General features: G+C 43.0%; 1 protein-coding gene across 1 annotated transcript; it reads left to right on the plus strand.

The window, feature by feature from the left end:
- Positions 1-246: 246 nt before the first annotated feature.
- Positions 247-12,314, plus strand: rgs4 (regulator of G protein signaling 4). Its single transcript, XM_056415349.1, has 5 exons — positions 247-366; positions 568-681; positions 7,262-7,326; positions 9,391-9,554; positions 10,303-12,314. The coding sequence occupies exons 1-5, from the start codon at positions 323-325 to the stop codon at positions 10,483-10,485; spliced, it is 570 nt and encodes a 189-aa protein (XP_056271324.1). The 5' UTR covers positions 247-322; the 3' UTR covers positions 10,486-12,314.
- The last annotated feature ends 14,540 nt before the right edge of the window (positions 12,315-26,854 follow it).

The following is a 26,854-nucleotide window of genomic DNA, read 5'->3' on the forward strand; positions in this document are numbered from 1 at the left end:
AAAATATGAGCTGTGTCTAATCGTCATGCCACAAACTAATTCAAATGTTTCAGGCATGTGGACACAGTGGAAGTTACAACATTAAGCCGCTTAATACAGTGTGCTGTATGCAGGCTAACTCCACGTGATGTGTGTGCTGTCGATGGACCGGAGTGTAATACAGTGCCATGTAAAGCTCTCTCTCTCTCTCTCTTGCTCGCTCGCTCTAGAGGACTAGAACAGCAAGGGGTGGATACATCAGTGATACTGAAAACTCCACTGCCGCTCACAATCACACTGTTGCCTCCCCGCTGCACTGATTTTGGATCGCTAACGTTCCACCATGTGTAAAGGACTTGCAGCTCTTCCTACAACATGCTTGAAAAGGTAAGAGCAAGTTAGTTTGGACAGCAGGTGGGAAGAAATAATTCAAGATAAAATGCTTTTAAATAGTTGCAATTGTGCATATGCTAATCTTTAGGATCCTCGAGGTATTATTTCCACGAAAACACATTTAAACTATTAAATGACTTGAACACCACAGTGCAATGACATGCATTTCACTCACTCTCATCTGCTTCTCCACAGTGCCAAAGACATCAAATATAAACAGGTTTTTTTGAGGTTCTTGATCCAGAAGCATGATCCCCAAGCAGCGGAGCAGAAGCAAATAAAAGAGAAGACTGAAACTGCAGCCAAGAGGTCAGAGGAACTTATGTCTTGTTCAATTTGTGGATGTTTTAAAGTTTGATTTGTTTGTATTCTTCGGATGCCACATCACGCACATTTTAAACTCAATCCCCAGGATTATGATTCAACAAACCACACAATAATTACTTTATTAATTAAATTCATTAATTGTAATTCAATCTGGAAGCTTTCTCTGCAGTTATCAATTGATAAATAGTGCTTTTGATGTAGTCAATATTAATTTTTAACTGTGGGAGGCGACTTTACAATTCGGAGTTTGAGGTAAATGTCCACTGACCCAGCTGCTTTGTCTCCATATTGATTGGAGAAGAAGAGTAATTGGGTTTTGGACACAGGTCATGACCCCTGTTCATTTATTTAGTTTAGTTTTGTCACGACGTGTCCGCCAGAGCTCACCGTCTGAAATGTAATTACGTTTGCTGAAGAACACACCATGGGTTAATGTTCTGTTAGTACTGATCTGGTGACCCGGCCTCAGGCTGCGCTCCCTCAGCGAGCCTTCAAGTGTGACAGCGACATTTCCCTCAGCAACACGTATCAATCAACATGTAGTTTCCCTGTAAATGTCTCATCAGTTATTTTTCTATTCTGGACACAAAGACATGCTGTAGAGCCGCAGTGACACGCATCATTCAATGGATGTTTGGGAATTAAAATTTCTCGTTTCTTCTCGAGATTAACTGTTGATTATTCACATTAAGGACAAGATGGCGCGGCTGTGTCCAGACGCCGTCGAGGTAGCTCCGCGGAGATTGTGCGCTCTTTTAGTTTTTGTGTTTATTTTTAATGTTTTCTTTGCCACAAACACATCGGCACTAACAGCATACGACCACAGCACACTATTGGACATAAACTTTTGCGCAAAACAAGGGTTTTTGTCCACTTTTTCCATCGATCCAGCGTGGCCGGCAGAGATCGTACGAGCGAACCACAACAACAACAGTGGAGCCGCTACTACGGGAGGCAGCGAAAACATCGAGGGAAAGCGGGCGGAATTCGGAACAGACTGAGAGTTCAAGCCCACCGCCCACCTCTGCCCAGCATCCTTCTTGCTAACGTCCAGTCTCTGGAAAATAAGATGGATGATGTTAGGGCAGGATCAGATTCCAACGGGACATGAGGGACTGTAATATCTTTTGTCTGACGGAAACATGGCTGACCCGCTGGTGCGGATCGAGTCATATGCCCAACCGAGTCCTTCTCTGTTTTCCGTGCAGACAGAACGGAAGAGTCTGGTAAATCTAAGGGTGGAGGGTTTGCTTCATGACGAACAACATGTGGTGCGACCCCAAGAACATTAAGACTCTTTCTCGTTCCTGCTCGCGAACCTGGAACATCTGGCGATCTCATGCCGTCCATTCTACCTTCCCGGGAGTTCAGCTCGGTCATCACCACAGCCGTCTACATACCACCACAAGCGGACACCGGCGTAGCACTATCGGACCTACATGATGTGTTATGTCGGCATCAGAACAAGTATCCCGCGGCTGTGGTGGTGGCTGGGGACTTTAATAGGGCAAACCTAAAAAAGTCATGCCGAACTTTCACCAGCACATTACGTGTGCTACCAGAGGAAAGAACGTTGGACCACTGCTATACGCCATTCAAGAGAGGCTACAAGGCTGTCTCTCTCCCTCCGTTCGAAAATCAGACCATGCCGCCATTTTTCTGCTTCCGGGTACCGGCAAAGATCGCGGGAAGCGGTAGTGACGAGGCGTGAAGCGGTGGTCTGACCAATCAGAGGCTGAGCTACAGGGCGCTCTGCGTGTCGTCGACTGGGACATGATCCAATCCAGTTCCAGTGACGTCAGCGAGTTCTTGAAGTAGCAATGAGCCTCATAGCACGCTTAACGGACACCATCGTCCCCACGGTAAAGTTAGGGTCTTTCCCAACCAAAAGCCGTGGGTTGATAGATCCATCCGTGAAGCTGTGAGCGCCCGTACTGCTGCCTATAACTCCGGTCTTGTATCCGGCAACATGGGCAGTACAAGGCAGCGGTCTATGGACTGAGGAGGCGGTGAAGGAAGCCAAAGGAGGTACCGAGACAGAGTGGAATCACAGATGGAGCAGCGCGACACCAGGCGCCTATGGCAGGGGCTACGGACTATCACAGACTACCAGAGCAGATCCCGCGCAATGGTGAGTGCCGGCGCATCCCTAGCGGACGACCTGAACTCATTTTATGCACGGTTTGAGGCTAGCAACAACAGCGCTAGCTCGCCGGCTAACAACAACACCGTTAGCGTAGCCGAGGTGAGTTCTACCGCTGGGGATGAACACACACTCTCTGTGACCGAGCACAGTGTGAGGAGGGCTCTGTTGAGGGTGAACACCAGGAAAGCTGCAGGTCCAGATGGCATATCTGGGCGAGTACTGAAGACCTGTGCTAACCAGCTAGCTCCAGTGTTCACCACAATATTCAACCTCTCCCTTCAAGATTCAAGATTCAAGATGTTTTATTTGTCACATACACACACAGGGTGTGCAGTGAAATGAAAGTGGCAATGCTCAGCAGGAATGTGCAAGGGCAACAAGTACACACTATTTACAAATAAAAAACAACACAATATTTACAGTAAGTGTGTGTGTGTGTGTGTGTGTGTGTGTGTGTGTGCCTAAGAGGGGCAGTTGTGTGGGTCTATGTGGGGGTCCTGGTGAGGTCGGAGTTCACAATCCTGATGGCCTGAGGAAAGAAACTCCGTCTCAGTCTCTCTGTTCTTGCAGCGTGACTACGGAGGCGCCTGCCTGACCGCAGCAGCTGAAACAGTGTGTTGTTGGGGTGGTGAGGATCCTTCATGATCCTGCCGGCTCTGGTTCAGCACCTCCTGGTGTACAAGTCCTGCAGGGTGGGAGTGTAGTTCCAATAGTGCGCTCAGCCGAACGCACTACTCTCTGCAGAGCCTTCCTGTCCTGAGCGGAGCAGTTGCCAAACCAGGCTGTGATGCTTCCTGTCAGGACGCTCTCTACAGCTCCAGAGTAGAAGGACTGAAGGATCCTCTGGGAAACTTTAAATTTCCTCAGCTGCCTGAGGTGGTAGAGCGCTGCCTTGCCTTTCTCACCAGAGTGTCTGTGTTTGTTGACCATGTCAGATCCTCGGTGATGTGGACTCCCAGGTATTTATACCCGCTCACCCTCTCCACAGTAGTCCCGTTAATCCCCAGTGGTGAGTACGTCCTCTGTTGTTGTACCTTCCTAAAGTCCACAATCAGCTCCTTAGTTTTGGTGACATTCATGATGAGGCTGTTGTCCTGGCACCAGAGTGACAGATCAGCAACTTCCTCCAGGTAGGCCTTCTCGTGGTTGTCGGAGATCAGGCCCACCACCACTGTGTCATCCGCAAACTTGATGATGGTATTGAGTTGAACCTGGCCACACAGTCATGTGTGTACAGGGAGTACAGTAGGGGCTGAGGACGCAACCCTGGGGATCCTGTGTTCAGGGTGAGGGATTTGGAGGTGTGTCTGCCCACCCTGACCACCTGTGGCCTGGCGGTCAGGAAGTCCAGGATCCAAGCACACAGGGGTGTTCAGTCCCAGCTCAATCAGCTTGCCGGCCAGTCTGGAGGGACTATGGTGTTGAAAGCTGAACTATAATCAATGAACAGTAGTCTCACATAGCCCCCTCTGGCTGTCCAGATGAGAGAGTGTGGTGTGCAGTACCTGGGAGACAGCATCATCCGTGGATCTGTTTGGGCGATAAGCAAACTGCAGCGGGTCCATGGAGGAAGGGAGGAAGGCGCAGATGTAGTCCTTTATCAGCCTCTCAAAGCATTTCATGACCACCGGTGAGGGCCACGGTCGGTAGTCATTCATACATGCTGGAGAAGCATTCTTGGGCACAGGGACAATAGTGGATCTCTTGAAGCAGGCGGGGACCTCGGACTCAGCCAGGGAGAGGTTGAATATTGTGGTGAACACTGGAGCTAGCTGGTTAGCACAGGTCTTCAGTACTGCCCAGATATGCCATCTGGACCTGCAGCTTTCCTGGTGTTCACCCTCAACAGAGCCCTCCTCACACTGTGCTCGGTCACAGAGTGTGTGTTCATCCCCAGCGGTAGAACTCACCTCGGCTACGCTAACGGTGTTGTTGTTAGCCGGCGAGCTAGCGCTGTTGTTGCTAGCCTCAAACCGTGCATAAAATGAGTTCAGGTCGTCCGCTAGGGATGCGTCGGCACTCACCATTGCGGGGTCTGCTCTGGTAGTTTGTGATAGTCCGTAGCCCCTGCCATAGGCGCCTGGTGTCGCGCTGCTCCATCTGTGATTCCACTCTGTCTCGGTACCTCCTTTTGGCGTCCTTCACCGCCCTCCTCAGTCCATAGACCGCTGCCTTGTACTCGTCCATGTTGCGGGATACAAGACCGGAGTTATAGGCAGCAGCAGGCGTTCACAGCTTCACGGATGGATCTATCAACCCACGGCTTTTGATTAGGAAAGACCCTAACTTTTACCGTGGGGACGATGGTGTCCGTTAGCGTTGCTATGAGGCTCATTGCTACTTCCGCAAACTCGCTGACGTCACTGGAACTGGATTGGATCATGTCCCAGTCAACGATACTCAGAGCGTCCTGTAGCTCAGCCTCTGATTGGTCAGACCACCGCATTACGTTCCTCGTCACTACCGCTTCCCGCGCGATCCTTTGTTTATACTCCGGAAGCAGAAAAATGGCGGCATGGTCTGATTTCCCTAACGGAGGGAGAGAGACAGCCTGGCTGAGTCCGTGGTCCCCGCCTGCTTCAAGAGATCCACTATTGTCCCTGTGCCCAAGAATGCTTCTCCAGCATGTATGAATGACTACCGACCGGTGGCCCTCACCTCGGTGGTCATGACATGCTTTGAGAGGCTGATAAAGGACTACATCTGCGCCTTCCTCCCTTCCTCCATGGACCCGCTGCAGTTTGCTTATCGCCCAAACAGATCCACAGATGATGCTGTCTCCCAGGTACTGCACACACACTCTCTCATCTGGACAGCCAGAAGGGGGCTATGTGAGACTGCTGTTCATTGATTATAGTTCAGCTTTCAACACCATAGTCCCTCCAGACTGGCCGGCAAGCTGATTGAGCTGGGACTGAACACCCCTGTGTGCTTGGATCCTGGACTTCCTGACCACCAGGCCACAGGTGGTCAGGGTGGGCAGACTCACCTCCAAATCCCTCACCCTGAACACAGGATCCCCAGGGTTGCGTCCTCAGCCCCTACTGTACTCCCTGTACACACATGACTGTGTGGCCAGGTTCAGCTCAACACCATCATCAAGTTTGCGGATGACACAGTGGTGGTGGGCCTGATCTCCGACAACGGCGAGAAGGCCTACCTGGAGGAAGTTGCTGATCTGTCACTCTGGTGCCAGGACAACAGCCTCATCATGAATGTCACCAAAACTAAGGAGCTGATTGTGGACTTTAGGAGGGTACAACAACAGAGGACGTACTCACCACTGGGGATTAACGGGACTACTGTGGAGAGGGTGAGCGGGTATAAATACCTGGGAGTCCACATCACCGAGGATCTGACATGGTCAACAAACACAGACACTCTGGTGAGAAAGGCAAGGCAGCGCCTCTACCACCTCAGGCAGCTGAGGAAATTTAAAGTTTCCCAGAGGATCCTTCAGTCCTTCTACTCTGGAGCTGTAGAGGTCGTCCTGACAGGAAGCATCACAGCCTGGTTTGGCAACTGCTCCGCTCAGGACAGGAAGGCTCTGCAGAGAGTAGTGCGTTCGGCTGAACGCACTATTGGAACTACACTCCCACCCTGCAGGACTTGTACACCAGGAGGTGCAGAACCAGAGCCGGCAGGATCATGAAGGATCCTCACCACCCCAACAACAGACTGTTTCAGCTGCTGCGGTCAGGCAGGCGCCTCCGTAGTCACGCTGCAAGAACAGAGAGACTGAGACGGAGTTTCTTTCCTCAGGCCATCAGGACTGTGAACTCCGACCTCACCAGGACCCCCACATAGACCCACACAACTGCCCCTCTTAGGCACACACACACACACACACACACACACTTACTGTAAATATTGTGTTGTTTTTTATTGTAAATAGTGTGTACTTGTTGCCCTTGCACATTCCTGCTGAGCATTGCCACTTTCATTTCACTGCACACCCTGTGTGTGTATGTGACAAATAAAACATCTTGAATCTTGAATCTATTATCAGACGATAGGTTTTGCTGTGTAAATGTTGGATTAGTTATTGATCAGTGAATTAGAGCAGTTGGGGAGCAGAGGAGAGCGAAAGCATAATCTCTTGTTTGGATGGAAATGTGACGATATGTCATTCTTTTTTAAAATTTATTTTGGGGTGGGATGACAGGAAGCAGCCGATTGGTTTATATACCCATCGCTAAATGTACCGTATTAGACCGTAATTTCAATATACCATTAATAGAAATGGTTTTATATAAAACTCCCAGTCGGAACATTTTGTGCTTTGGATCCAAAAATATTAAATCCAGATGAAAAACATCCTGAACACAATTTGTGCATCGCAGTTTTCCTTTAAAATTCCCCAATCAGAAAGTCTGAACAGCCTTATAATTCATGAACCATCTTTATATGTTTTAGTATTCCTACTCCAGCGGAGGTGAAGCAGTGGAAGAAGTCTTTTAACCACGTGATGAGCAGTAAAAGTAAGTATTACAATATTATTTTTCACCTCAATTTGATAAACCAGAACTCGGAACAAGTCCTAATGAGGTTCTGTTTAAATACAAAGGAAGCCCAAAAGGACGGTCAGATATTCCCCCCCCCCCCCCCCCCCTTCCTCCTCTTACACACACATACATACACCTCAAAGTCTGTGATGGATTGGTTCAAATCGTCGAGTGTGTGAGGGCTCTCTTGCGTCACGCATGAAAAAAAAAAGAAGGGTGAATAGATTAATTGGGGCGACTGTGGGTCAGTGTTTAGGTGTGTAGCAGGTCCGTCTTTCAATCAGGGGGTTGCCGCCATAGTCGATGTGTCCTTGAGCAAGACACTTAACCCTGACTTGCTCCCTGTAGCCGTGTCTACGGTGTGTGGATGTAACTGGATTGTAAGTCGCTTTGGGTCAGCGTCAGCTAAATGACATGTGATGTCATGAAATGACCTCTCGTCCTGTGAGGAAAGAGCCTGGAAGATGTGAAGGGAGTAAAAAGTATTAAATAAATACCCATAACAATATATGTTGAAGCAAAGTGCTGTCCCATTCCTATTTACACAATGTCCAGCCCTCACAGTGTCTCACACTCAAACATTTACCAGGTGACGTCAGTAAGTCCTTGATGGTTTAAGGTTTAAGGCCTTGGGGGGGACATTGGTACCGGGCCCTGGTTTTCTGCTACGTGTTTCAAGGCACAACTCAATGGCCCCCCAGGGCATGCTGACCAGTGCAGTGTGTATATGTGTGTGTTTGTGTGTGTGAGTGCGTGTGTGCATAAACCCACTGGGAATTACACTGTGTGTGTACGTGGAAACAAGAGGGGAGCAATGGCCTTTGAGGAAGCAGCCGAGTTCGGACCGGCTCCGTTCCGTGACCTCGTCCACTGACCTCCGACAGTGTCATGTCCTCCTTCCTTTCTCAGCGCTCAGTGATCTCCATCTGATCTCTTAGTCTCGTATGGTTTTTGAAGCTGTAGTACTCAAGAAGTTCACCAATTTGATACAAATTTGATTTCCACAAAAGGATCCGAGATCTCTGTGAACTAGAACGCGTTTCCTGTCGTGTGTAACTAAAAAAGACAGGATGCAATTCATACAGCGAGGATTTTCTTTTTGGGGTGAAATGTAATAAGAGTGGGTAGCAGACATTGGATTGATTCTGTGTAAGGTTCTGTTCTGTGTGTACTCAGTGTGACCTCGGTGTCTCCTCTGTTTCCTTGATCGTTTCATCCCCTTCACCTGCCCTCAGCCACTCTCGTCTCGTTAATGTCTCATGTCGTACACCTGTTTCCATGTCATACACCCGTTTTACCCCCTATATATTGTGCCACTCTTTCCCTTGTCTGTTGCTGGATTGTTGTCTTTTTTCCGTCGTCCTGTCTTTCGTAACTGATCCTGCCTGCTTCGACCTTGCCTGCCCACCCTGAATCCCAGTTCTCTGCCTGCCCCTTTTTGGGGTTTTTTTGTGGAAACTTTTGACTCACTAAAGAGCATCTTTGTGTTAATCTACACTGATTCCGCTATTCTTCTCCGCATGAGCTCCTGCACCTTGCTACTTGTGGCGTTAGCCCTGACAGAGAATCAGGGTTCAGGGCGGGCAGGCAGGGTCGAAGCAGGCAGGATCAGATATGAAAGACAGGACGACGGAAAAAGACAACAATCCAGCAACAGATGATGGAAAGAGTGGCACAATATATAGGGGAGAAAACAGGTGTACGACATGGAAACAGGTGTAGACATTAACGAGACGAGTGGCTGAGGGCAGGTGAAGGGTATGACACAATCAAGGAGACAGGAGAGGCTGAGGGCAGGTGAAGGGGATGAAACGATCAAGGAAACAGAGGAGACACAGAGAAGACACAGGAGACACCGAGGACACACAGAGTACACACAGAACCTTACATTCTGTGGCATCGTTCTTCACAACGCAATCAACTATACCAGATTTAGGTAATTTGAATCGGCTGGGACATGTGGCAAAGCAATATTTTAATGGGTTTGAAAAGGTGCATTTGATAAAAAAAAAAAAATATATATGTTTCTGTCTTTGTTAGTGGGTCGTACGGTCTTCACCAACTTCCTGAGGTCAGAGTTCAGCGAGGAGAACATGGAGTTCTGGGTCTCCTGCGAAGACTACAAGAAGTCTGAACCCTCCAAGCTGGCGAGCAGAGCCCAGCAGCTCTACCAGCAACATGTCGAGGCGGACGCTCCCAGTGAGGTAATGGTTGTCATCCAAAGTACACGAGAGCACAGCGGCTTATTTGAAACGTCAAATCAATGAGTAGGAGGAACATGCATGCTTGCAAATGTCACGGTAAACTAAGCTGCGAAGCTATGAATATTCTCACTCACGACCCTAGTACAGGCCGATTAACAACCACTCAAAAATAATTAATCGTAATGAAAATTTAAATGGAAAATAAAATCTTTAAAAGAAATCGATGTGAAAGGATGTTTCTATTCTGCTTACCACCCGAAGCTTGTCCTCTGCCAGATGACAACATTTACAACATTTTTAGCCCGATTAAATCAGCTGTAACACTTGCCAAAAATAGTCATTACCTTCGTTTATTTATTTATTTGTATGCGTGTTACTCGCATAACTAAAAAAGTATTAAACCGAATCGCATGAAATTTGGTGGGATGATTGGTTATTATCCGGGGACCATTTGATTAGATTTTGGGATCGATCGGGTCAAAGGTCAAGGTCATGAAAAGGTCAACATCTTCTTTTTACCATAGCACGGTCAATTGACATGCAACTAATGCCAAAATGTTCATAATTCAATGCCCAATCTTGTGGTATGCGTAGGTATGCGCTCTACCGAGTGCCCGTTCTAGTTTTATTATGTTTTCTTCCATCATACTTATAACTTTGGCTTTTGAAATATCTTCCGCCATTCTGCTCATAGTTTGTGTTCTTAGTATCTGACCCCGGCCTTTCCTCTCATTCTGTGTGATCTAAGGTAAACTTAGACGCGGTGACCAGAGAGGAAACGAGGCGGAACCTGGAGAACGCCTGCCCCACTTGCTTCAACGACGCTCAGAAGATGATTTACACCTTGATGGAGAGAGACTCCTACAGGCGCTTCCTCGCCTCCAAACTGATTCAGGATCTGTGTCAATCAAAGACGAGAAGGCCAGACTAGAAGGCCAGACAGAGGAGCAGAAGGAGAACAACAAACTGTGACGTTAACGGGCTGCTCTTCAACGGCAGGCAAACATGGACAACTAAAAGTTTACCGGTATTAGTGAACACCGGAAAAGATCTGTTTGCTTTTGTGTTTTGTGTTTATCGAAAAGAAGAAGAAAAAACTGGTTAAAAAAGGGTGACTTCAAGAGTTACTTTGGCATGAAGTCAAGACTTTCCTTCTTTTTTTGTTTGAAGTTGTTACTGTGAGTCGTAAGTGTCCAAATGTTCATATACAACAACATTTCATTGTAAAACTAGAACGGGCACTCGGTAGAGTGCATACCTTCGCATATCACAAGATTGGGCATTGAATTATGAACATTTTGGCATTAGTTGCATGCCAATTGGATAAAAATTGCCCGCGCTATGGTAAAAAGAAGATGTTGACCTTTTCATGACCTTGACCTTTGACCCGATTGATCCCAAAATCTAATCAAATGGCCCCCGGATAATAACCAATCATCCCACCAAATTTCATGAGATTCAAGAAGATTTTTACCTTTTCATGACCTTGACATTTGACCCGATCGATCCCAAAATCTAATCAAATGGTTCCCGGATAATAACCAATCATCCCACCAAATTTCATGCGATTCGGCTTAAAACTTTTTTTGTTATGCGAATAACACACATACAAATAAATAAATAAATACACGGCGATCAAAACATAACCTTCCGCATTTTCAATGCGAAGGTAATTACATTCGAGGGAAATATTTTGTCGTGGATTACCGCTTGATGTGTCACAAATGAGATTAAAGCAGTCTGTGTGGGGAGGTCGGATGGCTGATGGGTCAGAAACATTTACCCACAAGACGGCAGTCCTTTGTGAACTACACAACTTTGATGTATTTGTGTTTCCTAAACTTAACCAGGCAGTGTTGCTTAAAACTTTTGTTTGGATTTGTACAAATCCATACAAATATTGACCCAAACCAACATATGTTTTAAGTTTTTGGTAAATAACATTCAAACCGTTTAAAAACTGTGAAACGTAATTGACGGGGCAGTTTAGTTGTACGGGAGCCTCCATTTAGCAAAAGACACTTTCACCATCAGATGTAAAGTGTTTTTACAAATCTCAAAACTTAGATAACGTGCAATATTACTACATATTATGGGAAAGTATTTGCTTATAATTTCACTGCAACACACAACCTGTTCACAAATTATAGCCAGGCTGGACTGATACAATACAGTTTAAAAATACTGATAGGTTAGTCATCTTGACTTTTATAACGCTTGTGATTTACCATGTTGATGATCAGTAGCCCGGTTTACTACATTTAATAAACCACGATGTCTTCATCTGCTGAGCGCTGAGGTTCGGCTCCACAGTGGCTCTCATGTTTTACTGACCCACGCCTCCACCTACACTTCACATGTTCTTCGTATTTTCCGACTCAATATGACCCTAGCTATTAAAATCTCCAGAAAATTATTAGAATTAATATTGTTTTCCAAGTTTAAGTGTGAGGTACTTTATGTTTGTTTGTTGACTACCGAAAGAACACCGACATTAAACATTGAATCGGGCCAAATTGACCCGAAGGCATCAGGAGGGTTAAGAGAGTAAGTTAAGAGTACGCCACTTTTTTCAGATGTTTTTGTCTGTAATTTGTTTACTGTGCTTAAATAGTATGTTCACATCAATTGGAAATATTTTGTTGGCCTTGCTTACTATAATGTTCATATCAAAATGTATACCGTGGTGATTGACAACTAGATACTGTAAGTAGATATTTAATAAATTATGTCATAAAATGATCTGATGGATAATCAGAACTTTGTGTGTCGTTAGTCTTGTTTCCTTTTGGTTCAACCATATCAGGGGCGTGGCTAATGTTCTCCAATTGTATTGAATTTAATTAAAATCTAAAATTTGTCGCCAATCAGCAGGGAAGGTCATTGTTTACCGTGAGGCCTTCGAAGGGATCAAGCAATCCAGGCTGATCAAAAGTAATGTTTGGGTTGTAAAAATGTAATATTTGATTAATGAGCTAAATTGTCATTCTTTTGAAAAGATAAGAAGTTGTTCTTCATTCTATTTTAAGATCTCGACCTCAAGCTTTACTTCTTGTGATTACAAGTTTATCATCTAACTTGTTATGTCGAGAAAATAAGACAGTTTTATTTCTTGGCAGGTTGTGTAAAATAAAGTCATGAAGTTGACACAACTAAAGACTGTCCCCAAAACAACACACAATCATCTATAATCGGTAGACAGAGGGTGGAATTTCCAATCTCCGGTGGTGATTATAAATGTCTGCAGATGATAGATGAATACCATGTCAGAATGAATCACCAGACAGCTTGGACTCAAAAGAGAAATATTTTGATATCCAATGACGACACAATTCAAATCCAAAGCGTTCTATGCCTATACCTAGAAGAACTTCTGTGTTACCTGGCTTGACGTCTGACCAGTTTTCAGTGTTTACAAAAATAATGATTGCAAATCAGTTATGACAGACATTTAAATCTTAGTTTTAAACTTTCAAAGTCTTGTTTTTATTTTCATCAACATTAATTGTGATTAGTCCACATAGTTTAGGCCTCAACTGGTGTCTAATATTGTTTCACCCTGAGGGCGTACTCCTTTTGATTATCCTCCATTGTTTACTGCAGCTGTAGTTACACTCACAATCTAACTCCATGCCTATTTAAGGGCAACACATTTGAGACCATGACACACCACCATACAGTAAATAAGCTTCCTAATAATAATAATAATTTACCAACACTCTGACACAGCCGCTTGAAAGTGGATTAGTTCCCCAGGAGTTTTTCCGTGCAGGCCCAAGATGGGTTAGTCTCTGAAAACATCCTGAGCTGCTGCTTTAAGAAAAAGACGTGACATTTTTTGTTAAATTCCTCTTGAGCAAGAATCCCACAAACATAAGAAGGTATGAATACATACATCTCATATACGTCTCAGATAGGATACTGCTGTGTCTCTGATTTATTGCTGTATATCAGCTTAAGTATCCTTGAACTATGTAATCTAGACTGAGTAAGAGTGTAGGAATATTTACGGGGGCCAGCAGCCAGAATTTAGCCAAAAACATTCACATGTTTGACTGGAGCTACAAAGTAATTCTGCGGGCTGTAAAACCCAAACAATGAGCTGAAAAATGCTAAAATGCTTCAGAGAGCAGAGTGGAAGTGCAGAGTTGGGTAATACATATTGTGGGTTTGTTTCAACGATAGCTCCCTATTTCACATGAACCGTTGTCCTGTGATCCATCGAAACAAACCGAAGTGGACTTTGATTAGAGAAAGGACATGAAAGCTAGTCTTCACACTTGACATCAAATGTTTCTGTCACCCAACCAGTAAAAACATGTGACACTACCTCCTTTTTAGAACTGTATGTATGATGCCATTGTACAGTATGTATTATTATAGGTAAGATAGAAAAAGGTTGCTTATTTGTGTATTGTCCAAGTACGTTTTCACTATTTTGAAGACTTGTTTGTTTCCTGGTAAAATCCATTTTGCCCTATATGCCAAATCAAGGGGTCTGCGTGAATGTTTTGGTTGTAGTTTAAATTAAATAAGTTGGGGACTTACAGTTGGATCAAAACTGTGACCTTCCTTGTCTTTTCTAGTTTGCGTATAAACGGACTGATTTCTATGTCAAAGACTCAAGACAGTTTAAAAGTAAATCTAAAGGATTTGACGTTCATGGACACAGCCGAGACCCTTGCCTCTCTTCAGCTCCCCTACAGCACCAACAGTGAGAAGCTTTAACATAGCAAGATACGATCTTTGAGTGGGTAACGGAAGCTAATTCATGCACACTGGCGAACGTTATCGCATTCAACTATTTTGAGGCTGTAAAACTAACAATGAGACTAACGAGAGCATGACAAGGTAGTCGTGAGCGACTAGCTAACTAAAATAAGCTAAGCTGACTAGTTTGCCATTATTTAGCTTTGGGTCATGGATCTGGCGTTGGTTGCTTCGTAACGTTAGCTGATGAATTAACTTTAAAATGGCAAGTTAGTTACAATCATTGAGCCAATATATAAATATAGGAACATTGTTTATCGTAAACTTTTTCCAAAATATGATATATATATATTATTGTAACCTAATATAATGTCATGTCGCTGTTTCCGCCAATGCCAGGATGCCCGCTCAAGTCTATTAAATGCACGCAACATATATAACAACTATACGATTTTCTGAAAGTTACATTAAAAAAAAACGGACAAATATGTAAGACAAACATGTTAGATGCTAGATAATTATTTAGGTGAGAATGATCAAACTTAAAAAAAGTTGAAGTTGGTGTTGTAGTCACACTTTAAAGACTAGAGTTTGTGCCACAGGAAACATCTGCAACGGTCAGTAAAAAGGACATACAGTGAAGAAGTAACAATATCATTTAAATCAACTTACCAGCTACTGTGTGTACAGAGGGACAGTTGGAAAAAATAAACGTATCTTCTGTTAGAAAGGACTTATATGTTTGCACTTTTCTACGCCTGCAGCTGTTACACTAGCCGGAGTCTGTCCCGGCTCAGGCTCTCAGGCCTGATCGGCAGATCATTCAGCGCTAACCTGCTTATCGCTGGGTGTTTTCTCCTGCCTTGCCAACAGCAAGCAGCTGAAAGGCCAGCTAATTAAAACCTGACAGAAGGATCTGGTGCTCTAATGTGATCATGCATGCATGCAAGGAAGCACGTACACCCCGGCATGTGCACACACAAAGCCACTTATCTCCACCAAGCGAACACGCGCGCCCCCTCAGTACATACATCACTGGGACTGCAGGTTTAGATCTCTGGTTGATTGTCTTGAGATACTTTGATAATAAACACTGCAGGGCTAAAGGGATTCATCTCACTGTGAATGTTTTTTTTAATGTACTGTTATTGCATTTTGAGCTGGCGTTAACTTAAGCCTAAATAGCAGGTTTGTGACAGCCTCGTGCCATGTTTCGATACTTGATTGTGTACAGTGATATCATTTTCATTTGACTCTTATGATACATTTATAGAACTATATTGGTTGTCAGTACAAAATTCTGTACCTAAAGGCGATATCTATATCGCTGTCAGCTGTAATTAAAGGTTTATGCAAATGTAAGTTTACTTCCCCTTTGTTATCCATCAAAGCAGAGGCAATGGAATCATCAAAACAGCCTTAAATACAAATCTACACCACAGAGTAACGTATTTAACCCTTTCAAAAAAGAGATGGGGATGGTGATTCCTAGTATTGTGTTTGACTTTACTTTAAAAAAATGACGACAGCCATAAATGCAGATTTCCTGAAGTGCCTGGGAGCTTGGACGGCCACTTGTGAGTAATCCACAGAAAAAACATAAAAATGTAATTATTGTAAGGTGACCCTATCAGGAGGAGATTCATCCAATGAAGATAGATACTAGAGTATTGACCTGCATTCTTAACAAATCTGAAATAAATGGCAAAAAAAACATAATTGTTGTCTAGACTAATGAAAAGTGGCTTTTCCCTCCATCTTTGCTGCCATTCACATCACACAACCTTAAGCCTCCGATTTTGGTAAAGTGGTAGTTATCCATGTGTTGGTTTAGTCATGTATTTAGTTTGCAAGTAGCTTTGTTCATTGTGGAAAATAGCAAGTAGTCCACTACACTCAATACATTATGTAATCTATGCTACTTCTGCAAGTGCTATAGGTTCAAATAATGACGTGAGGTTCATTTTAGTGGAAACTTCCAGCACAAACTCTATAAAGACAAACACATTGTTCAACAACACTTTCAAATGCGAGTGCAGTGATGGCTTTAAGAAAGACAGGCAAGGTCACAAAGCCAGCTCTTACATGAGTCTGTACAGTGAGTGCCTTGAAGTCAGGGCGCTTGATTAGATGATGAAGTGCAGCTGAGCAGGTAGTCTGCAAGTCAGCAACTTGATTAGCTGATAAGGAACAGGTGTGAAGGCCAGTTGTCAAACAGGTGGGACTGGATTTAAACAGTTTTATAATCTTCCCCCACTGCACATTAAGTCAGAACCTTTAACTGTGGGAATACACATGATAGTGAAAGAGTTGGCCTGTGTTATGCACTTTTTCACTAGAAACATTCATCAGAGACTGAGATATCCTGCCGAAACAAAATTCAGCGGCAAGATGGAATTCTTCATCCTCCAAGAGGAGTTGTGTTTAGTTCTACCTGAGAATGATATCTCGGTCAACACCACATGGACTCGCTGTCAGAGGGTATCCAGTTCATGTTGAATCCCCACCATCTGCTTTGAGTTAATGGGTCAAATTCTTTGCATGCAAATGGAGGTAGATGGGCCTTAGTTCAACGACGACAATTTTACATGTTACAGTAGGAACAGAAGAGGTGTAAATAATAAAGTTTAAGATGGCTGACTTCCATTCAGCTGCTTTTCCGATTGTGCATGCTGGCTCACAGTCACGTTCGAGACGAGCTGCGACCTCGTCTAGAAAGTGGACCAGAGCAGGAGGCGAAAATAACAACTGTGGTCAAGTTGGACAGTTTTCAGCTGCCGTCAGCGAATAAACAGGAAGTTAAAGAAACAGTTACTTCCTGTTAGATCCTGTCTGGAGGCTACTTGTAGTTTGCAGACCTTGTTCGGCTTTATTCACAAATTTGAAAATATACAGTATATTTATGTGTAAATGAGCATCTATCTTGCATTGTATACTATCCTTTTGTTCTTTTACCCGTGAAACACATTGCTGCATTTTTTTATGTTTGGTATAAAGAAGCTTTATTATCACACAAGATATGTTGTTAAATTAAATGAGCCTACTTACTGCAGTCTGAATAGTCTTTAGACTATAAACTTGCTATTGGTCGCCGAGTTGAGCTGGCTTTCTTATCCCTACCGTCGCTGCTTTCTGTGCATAGCCCCGCCCAAGACTATTGCGATTGCTATAACGATATAGAAACAAGCCAAAGCTTTTTAAACATGTTTTATCCCTATACCAGAACGATAATATGTGGAGCGCTGTGGCAATAGGTCTGACTATGCGAGACTACTCTCACTACCGGAGCAATCGTAAGCGTTCTCCGGAACGTGCACTATTTCCCACTATGACCACTCAAAATGTCTGGTGGGAAAAAGCCGACTGAACAGGGTGGGATGTCATGTGGTCATCCTCATCCTGCAGCTGAAGTTATTTATATTCACGTTTTATTCATAAAATGACATTAAAACTACCATTTACAATTATTCAAGTCTCATGGGTCTAATTATGACAACCACGGTGGACTTGGGCTTAAATGTGACTAGAAATAATGAACCTGACACCACGTTTGTAATTTCTAAATCAATCCAACATGACATGAAATTGCACCAATTTCACAAACTCCAAGGAGGTTACAATTGAGGGATTGGTTATTCTCTATTAACCCAAATGTTATAAAGAGACTATGGGGAAATATACAGTTATGAAAACTGCAAGCAGCACTTAAGCAAATTGATACTTTCTGAATTGAATTTCTCCTTTTCTTGTACACAAAAGATGAATTAAGTTCTCTCCATGCTTTGCATTTTGATTAGTTTCTATTTAAGCTCTCCAACAGTCGATTCTTCACCATTGACCTCACAGATTTCCACATCTCATTTTGTTTTGCAAATTGTTATTTGAAATACATCCTTTGTATCTCTCCTGGTCCTGGCCATGAGGCAAAGTATGACCTTAGATTACCTTTATTTGGTGGTTTAAAAAATAAAGCAGCAAAGATTTAATGACAATGCATCATTTGTGGTGCAATATAAAAATACCCGACAACTTGTTATGCATTAAACAGAAGAACATTTTACCAGATGAACACATCAATGAAAGTCTAATTGTATTTGATGACGTCCTTGCACACAAGGTGTCATACGGGGACTGAAAGATGCCCTCGTGGATGCAAACAATAGTGTTCTCAGACTGGGAAGTGGAGTAGAACACTGCTCCACTGCACTTACTGTACTACGCGTCCCTCCGGTGATCATTTATTGAGACGCATGTGTCATGGAGTAAGCTTGTTGTATTTGTTGGAAGTGGAGACCAGATGGTTTTATGTCCCCTGGCACACCTCCTCTGCTGTTGTAGCACTTGGCTTTAAGTAGCACGACGTTCAGTCTCCTCACCGGCGAGAGTGCTGACCGCACGTTTGATAATTCAGCTGTGACAACTGTTGCTCTTTAAGCACACAGCTGTATTTTTTTAATCATTTCAATCTTTTAAAAAAAAAAGATTTATTTTTATTAACAAACATTTTTTTTCCAGGATATTTGTAGTGAAATAGCCAGCATTTACAGTTTGTTATACTGAAAGTATTATTTTACAAAAAGAAAATACACAAATGTATAGCCTTATAGCCTTTTTAAAAAAAACATCATAAGATGAAAACAAGGAGAAAACTAGAACGGGCACTCGGTAGAGCGCATACCTTCGCATACCACAAGATTGGGCATTGAATTATGAACATTTTGGCATTAGTTGCATGCCAATTGGATAAAAATTGACCGCGCTATGGTAAAAAGAAGATGTTGACCTTTTCATGACCTTGACCTTTGACCCGATCGATCCCAAAATCTAATCAAATGGTCCCCGGATAATAATCAATCATCCCACCAAATTTCATGCGATTCGGTTTAATACTTTTTTAGTTATGCGAGTAACACGCATACAAATAAATAAATAAATAAATAAATACACGGCGATCAAAACATAACCTTCCGCATTTTCAATGCGAAGGTAATAAAACAAGACAAAACAAAACAAAAATATTACACACACTTTTCCCCATCCCACCCCCTCCCCTTGTATGGCTCTCAGTTTCCTTTCATTTATATATCTACAATCATTTCAATCTTAACGCATCAGTCTTCACGGACTGAGGTAAAACTGTATTACGATTTGATCAGTTTATGTGAGCACAGGGATAAAAAAGAAAAGAATCCCATCCATGACACTGATGAGGCTTACCGACCTGGATACCACCAACACAGCTCACACATCCAGATGGTGTTGTCGGAGCCAACAGGTCCTCTGATAGGTCGGAGCGTGGATGCTGAAGGGACAACCCTCTCAGTCCCTATTTCCGTCTCCACCAGAAGTGGAGTTGAGACAACAATTAGGAAAAGAGCGTGGTTGACCTTAACTTGACTTGACTAACGACTCCCGTGACTAATGATTGACTGAAATGTCAATGTTTACTTTTATTGTCCCACTGGACACGATCAGTGGTCTTCTGAAATACAGTCCTGTGTTCGTTTGCACCATCAACTTCGCCTCCCACTCGCCCTGTGTGGACTACTTATGTATTATAAAATAATGCAAACAATGTGCAGAGCTAAAGCAAAGTCACTGCCTGACTGTGTTCAAAGGTTGTTTTCAACACATGAGTGTAAATATGATTTGAGAGATGTTTGTAAGTTTATCGCACAAAGAGCTAAACAAGGGATTGAAAGAAGATGCATATCTATTGTATGGGGTTAAATTATGCAACAAAACTAACTTGAATGTAAGAATTCAATTCAATTCAATTCAGTTTATTTGTATAGCCCAATTTCACAAATTACAAATTTGTCTCGGAGTGCTTTACAATCTGTACACATAGACATCCCTGCCCCAAAACCTCACATCGGACCAGGAAAAACTCCCAAATAACCCTTCAGGGGGAAAAAAAGGGAAGAAACCTGGAGGAGAGCAACAGAGGAGGATCCCTCTCCAGGATGGACAGAACAATAGATGTAATGTGTACAGAAGGACAGATTTAGAGTTAAAATACATTCAATGAATATGACAGAGTGTATGAATAGTTCATAGTAGGCATATTCCACGATGGAGACCTCCACGATCCATCAGGCAGATGGCGGTGGGGAGGAGGAGGGCGGAGTCTCAACAGTAGGCGGAGTCTCAACAGGACAGTGGCGTAGTCAGGAGCAGGAATTCCACGACCCAGACCTCAATGATCCATCAGGCAGATGGGATCTATGCCGTCTCATAGGGTCCGATGACCCCATGAGGCGTGAAGTCTAAGGACTCCGGGAGAAAGCAGAGTTAGTAACGTGTGATTGAGAGATGAAAATTCATCCTTAAGGAGAGAAAAAGAGGAGATAGGTACTCAGTGCATCCTAAAACGTCCCCGGCAGCTATAAGCCTATAGCAGCATATCAAGGGGCTGGACCAGGGCAAACCTGATTCAGCCCTAACTATAAACTCTGTCAAAGAGGAAGGTCTTAAGTCTACTCTTAAACGAGGTGACTGTGTCTGCCTCCCGGACTGAAATTGGAAGCTGGTTCCATAAAGAGGAGCTTGATAACTAAAGGCTCTGGCTCCCATTCTACTTTTTAAGACTCTAGGAACTACAAGTAGTCCGCATTTAGTGAGCGTAGCTCTCTAGTGGGGCAATATGGTACTACAAGCTCCTTAAGATATGATGGGGCATCACCAATCAAGGCTTTGTACGTTAAGAGAAGAATTTTAAAAGTGATTCTTGATTTTACTGGGAGCCAGTGCAGAGCAGCTAGTGCAGGAGTGATGTGATCTCTTTTCTTAGTTTTAGTGAGAACACGAGCTGCAGCATTCTGGATCAACTGGAGGGACCTAAGAGACTTATTAGAGCAGCCTGATAATAAGGAGTTGCAGTAATCCAGTCTCGAAGTAACGAACGTGAACCAATTTTCTGCATCTTTTGAGACAAGATGTGCCTGATTTTTGAAATATTACGTAGATGAAAGAATGCAGTCCTTGAGATTTGCTTTACGTGGGAGTTAAAGGACAAGTCGATCAAAGATAACGCCAAGATTCTTTACAGTGGTGTTGGATGCCAGGGCAATGCCGTCTACAGAATCCACATCACCAGATAATTGATCTCTGAGGTGCTCAGGGCCGAGTAAAATTACTTGGTTTTGTCTGAGTTTAACATCAAGAAATTGCAGGTCATCCATGTTTTATGTCTTTAAGACATGCTTGAATTTTACCGAGTTGGTTGCTCTCCTCTGGTTTTATCGATAAATATAGTTGAGTATCATCTGCATAACAATGAAAGTTTATGGAGTGTTTCCTGATAATATTGCCCAAAGGAAGCATGTATAAGGTAAATAAAATTGGTCCAAGCACAGAACCTTGTGGAACTCCGTGATTAACGTTAGTGGTTATCGGCGTCATCGTTTACAAATACAAACTGAGATCGATCTGATAAATAGGATTTAAACCAAATTAGTGCCGTGCCTGAAATGCCAATCGACTGCTCCAGTCTCTGTAACAGGATGTCATGGTCAATGGTGTCGAATGCAGCACTAAGGTCTAACAAGACCAGGACAGAGAGGAGTCCTTTATCTGCTGCCATTAAGAGGTCATTTGTAATTTTCACCAGTGCTGTCTCGGTGCTGTGGTGTTTTCTAAATCCTGATTGAAATTTCTCAAATAAACTATTATGATGTAGAAAGTCGCACAACTGATTTGCGACCACTTTCTCAAGGATCTTGGAGAGGAAGGGAGGTTAGAGATCGGTCTGTAGTTAGCCAACACCTCTGGATCCAGAGTGGGCTTCTTCAGGAGAGGTTTAATAACAGCCACCTTGAAGGAGTGTGTACGTGGCCTGTTAGCAGAGACACATTGATAATATCTAATAGAGAGCCGCCAATTAAAGGCAAAACGTCTTTAAGCAGCCTCGTCGGGATGGGGTCCAAGAGACAGGTAGACGTGTTCGAAGTAGAAACCGTTGAAGATAATTGGTCACGGTTGATGGGAGAATAGCCTTCCAAATATACACCAGGGCATACAGCGGTTTCCAAGGCCATTCCACTTGAGGACAGATTGGCACTGGTTATGGGCAAGAGAATATTAATCTTGTCCCTAATAGTTAAAATATTTTCATTAAAGAAGTTCATAAAGTCATTACCACTGAGGTCTATAGGAATACTCGGCTCCACAGAGCTGTGACTCTCTGTCAGCCTGGCTACAGTGCTGAAGAGAAACCTGGGGTTGTTTTTATTTTTTTCTATTACTGATGAGTAATAGGCTGCTCTGGCATTACGGAGGGCCTTCTTATATGTTTTAAGACTATCTCGCCAAACTAAGCGAGATTCTTCGAGATTAGTTGAACGCCATATGCGTTCAAGCTTTCGTGACGTTTGCTTCAGTTTGCGGGTCTGAGGGTTATACCAGGAGCAAACCTCCTCTTCCTCACTGTCTTCTTCTTCAGAGGGCTATCGAGTCCAGTGTCATTCTCAGAGAGCCTATGGCACTGTCAACAAGATGATCAATCTGGGACGGACTAAAGTTAGACCAGGAGTCCTCTGTTATATTGAGGCGTGGTATCGAATCAAATACAGAAGGAATCGCTTCTTTAAATTTAGCTACAGCACTGTCAGTTAGACATCTGGTGTAGAAACTTTTGACTAACGGAGTACACTCCGGTAGTATAAATTCAAAAGTTATGAGGTTGTGGTCTGACAGAAGAGGATTCTGTGGGAAGACGTTCAAATGCTCAATGTCAACGCCATAAGTAAGAACAAGATCAAGCGTGTGGCCAAAGCTGTGAGTGGGTTTCTGTACTCTCTGACAGAAGCCAATCGAGTCCAACAAGGAGATGAATGCAGCACTAAGGCAATGGTCAACTCATTTTAGTTTTTCAAAAGGATTTAATTCTATTTTATTTTAGAGGTGTGAATTAAATATATTATATATAATTCAATTTTTTTAAATATTTGTTTCTATATATCTTATTATCTTGAGGGATAATTAAATTAATTGATAATAATTTAGGATAGTAATATGTACACATTTTGCTTCTGCTTTCAGTCACATCCTATATTAGATGCAGGCTTTATTCATTGTATTGTTTGTGATGACTGAACATTACAACTTCCCTTTTGTCTCCCCGTTAAAACTCTTTTTGGGAGGGAGGTCTTCTTGAACCGATGTGAGGTCCCGGGACCGATGATGTTGTATATGTGCAGTTTCTAAAGCTCTCTGTGGCAAATTTGTGATTCTGGGCTATACAAAATAAATGGAATTTGAATTGAATTGAACTATGTCGCTTGTACTAGGTAGTGGAACAAGGTGTGACCGTTTGTGGGTTTACCTGGTAGTTAGTTGCATCGGTATCGGACGCTGTGGGGAACTGATGATGGTGTTCTTCTTCCTCAATCTAATCTCTCTCTCTCAATTAGTCAGCACAATATTTTCTCCTTTTTGAAAAAGGAAAGTCAGCATCCATTTTGGTTGGCTGTAACTTGGCAACAGTGTTCACAAGCCAGGAGAACTCTTTGCTTCAATGTCGTCAACGACTCGTGGAGAGTTGCTGCTTTTCATGAGGAACTAAGTGAGCAATCAGATGTGTGGGTGTAGCAGGATCGGTGAGCACATGGAAAGCTGCCTGTTAACGGCGCCTGAGTAAACATAAACAGCGCTGTATAGTTTTATGGTTTATGATAGCTTTACCCGTCAACAGACTATTTTATACCATGTCTACCTGGCAATATGTCTGACTCACTTTTTACGCGGGCGTCTCTCCAATAGGTTGAATCTGAGGCCACGTTTACACATAGCCGTGTATTTACAGAAACGAATATTTCTGCCCCTCCGTTTTCAAAAATAACGTCGTACACACAAGGTCGTTTTCAAAAAAGTTTCTGTTTATATGAACCCGCATAAATACGCCCCCGGGCGCCATCATAACTATGCCAAACCTGTAGTCGGCAGTGTAACGAGAAGGATAAAGACATGCAAACCAATCAGAATTCTCAAAACCAACAACAACTACGAAAAACACGATCAACTTCCTTTTCCTTTAGAGAGTAAATATGGCACGAGGTTCATTTGTATGGACAGACAGCGAAGTGGAGCTGCTGCTTCGAGTCGCCTTAGATTATAAGGCAAATAAAGCACTCGATAATGTGGATTGGGAATCATGCCAAACTAAATATAGGGATATGTTGGCATTGTTCTTAGAACAGGAGCCGTCCGAGACCTCCGAGGAGTATCCTCCTGTCAAGGAGGAAATAACTCGGGCGCACCGAAGCAAACTAACTGTAAACATAGGACGCTCACATGACGTGAAGCATTTTTAGTCGCATACTGTGACGTTTGACAACCTAAAACTCCGTTTGACCTAGTTCACACGCAAACACAAAAACTGAGTTTTCAGAAATCTCCACTTTGGCCGGAGTTTTTAGAAATGATCGTTTTCCGTGATAAAACCTCCGTTTTTGTGTAAATGAAAGGCCAAAACTCATGAAAATATATGCGTTTTCCCATCTTGTAAACGGGGTCTGATTACCAAGAACAGATGAACATATATCTATTTTCAGAATATTTATAGCTTTTGGCATGACACAATTTCATCTCTGGCTTGTAATGTGATCATGAATTGAAAAGCGGTGAGTTCAACACAACAAAATGCTGGTCGGAAATGTCCCAACCTCCCTTTGGGACCAAAGGCATCAGACCTTTTTCCATCTATTTCTCTGAAGTGTGGTAGCAACGGATGCTTCCATGCAAGCCTCTCACAGTGTTTGTGTTGGCAGAGAATTCCTCAGCCGCATCTGCTTCCCCTCTGTTTTTCACTCGTCTCTGACGTTGTTTTTTAAGAGGCATACTCTTCACATGCTGCTTTGATCTTCAAAACAATTACCTTACTCTGAGGAGGAATTAGAACAACAGGGATCAGATTCTTCGAAAATAGCTATTTCCTTCCAGAGTTCGAAGGATTCTTCCCACTTGTTTTCAGTCCTGTTTGTTTGATAGTTAAGACAATATTTCCAGAACTACTCAAGAGACTTTCTTGGAAATGTTGGAGAAGTTTAGACCTGGGCCCACTAAATGTTTTGCAAACAGATTTTCCCAACTCCTTTTACAAATGTTATTCCATTTTACAATATCTGACATCTATGGATGGGCCTTCAAAATCGGTGAGCTAGTGTTGGGGTCAAGTTCTTACCATGCCACCCTTGGAGGATATTGTGAATTCCAACGGAAGACCCCTTCGCTCTCCCCACCTTGTTCAAGCGTTTCTTAAAATTACAGTAAAAATCCAGAATGTGATATGTTGACAGGCCCTGGCTGGACCAAGTATTTGGCTGGACCAACATGGCAGACTCTGTGAAGATGATTCTAAGCTATCAAAAACACAATTCCTAGCTTTTGAGGCGATTAAAGATGAATTAAAACACGTCTATGAATGTTGTTCTCCTTCTCTGTAGATCGCCCTAAATCCTACACACTGGACATTTGTTCAAGGCACCGCAACGATTGGCTTTGCCGGAATTGCAGAACAATTTAGGAAGATGCGTTATTTATTTAAGTATTAATCAAGACTCCAGACATGCCAGGCTATATGTGAGGCTGGCATGCTAACATGCTCATATGATACTAATGCTAACCCTTAGCATGTTTACCATGTTCGCCGTCTAAGTTGTGCATGTTAGCATGCTAACACTTGCTAATGAGCAGAGAAACGGAGCATTTAACAATTAGAACTATAATGGGCACTCGGTAGAGCGCATACCTTCGCATATCACAAGATTTGGCATTGAGTTATGAACATTTTGGCATTAGTTGCATGCCAATTGGATATAAATTGACCGTGCTATGGTAAAAAGAAGATTTTGACCTATCCATGACCTTGACCTTGACCTTTGACCCGATTGATCCCAAAATCTAATCAAATGGTCCCCGGATAATAACCAATCATCCCACCAAATTTCATGCGATTCGGTTTAAATTTTTTTTTGTTATGCGAATAACACGCATACAAATAAATAAATAAATAAATACACGGCGATCAAAACATAACCTTTCCGCATTTTCAATGCAAAGGTAATAATGACACTAGTACGCATACAATGTGACGCAAATACTGACCCATGGTGTCACACTCGTCCACTGATCAACAGATGCTGCCTGCAAGTAAATATGGACAATACATGATTTGAACAACTTTAAAAACTTTACTTTGCAAATGTTTTAAATGGAAGGAAATGCACTCGACACATTTTCTAAGCCTCAATGCGTTTTCCGAGTTTCACTGAATGTAAACCAAACTTTTGTTTCAAAGAAGACCCCACATGGCACTACTTTTTATGTTTTTCCAATATGAAATTTCTTAATTATGTGGCATCTGCATTGTTCTCCGCTTTCTGTGTATGTTGTAGTTTTGAAAACTCATCGTGTGCTTTACGTATTTACAAATTAGGAATAAGGATCTAATCAACAAACAAAGTGACGATTGAGAGTCAGGTGTTTCCTCTTTTATAACAGTGAGAATATCCTGTGAATCGTCCTTGCCTGTTCTCCATTCCTGTAATCAGGGGTTCCATTGTTGTATTTAAGAATAACTTGGACACAAG

Source organism: Pseudoliparis swirei, chromosome 5, assembly GCF_029220125.1.
Source record: "Pseudoliparis swirei isolate HS2019 ecotype Mariana Trench chromosome 5, NWPU_hadal_v1, whole genome shotgun sequence".
Classification (NCBI taxonomy): domain Eukaryota; kingdom Metazoa; phylum Chordata; class Actinopteri; order Perciformes; family Liparidae; genus Pseudoliparis; species Pseudoliparis swirei.

Coding starts and splice junctions, on each gene's coding strand:
- rgs4 (XM_056415349.1), top strand. CDS start 323: ATGTGTAAAGGACTTGCAGCTCTTCCTACAACATGCTTGAAAAG. Junction 367..567: donor CCTACAACATGCTTGAAAAG/GTAAGAGCAAGT, acceptor GCTTCTCCACAG/TGCCAAAGACATCAAATATA. Junction 9,555..10,302: donor AGGCGGACGCTCCCAGTGAG/GTAATGGTTGTC, acceptor GTGTGATCTAAG/GTAAACTTAGACGCGGTGAC.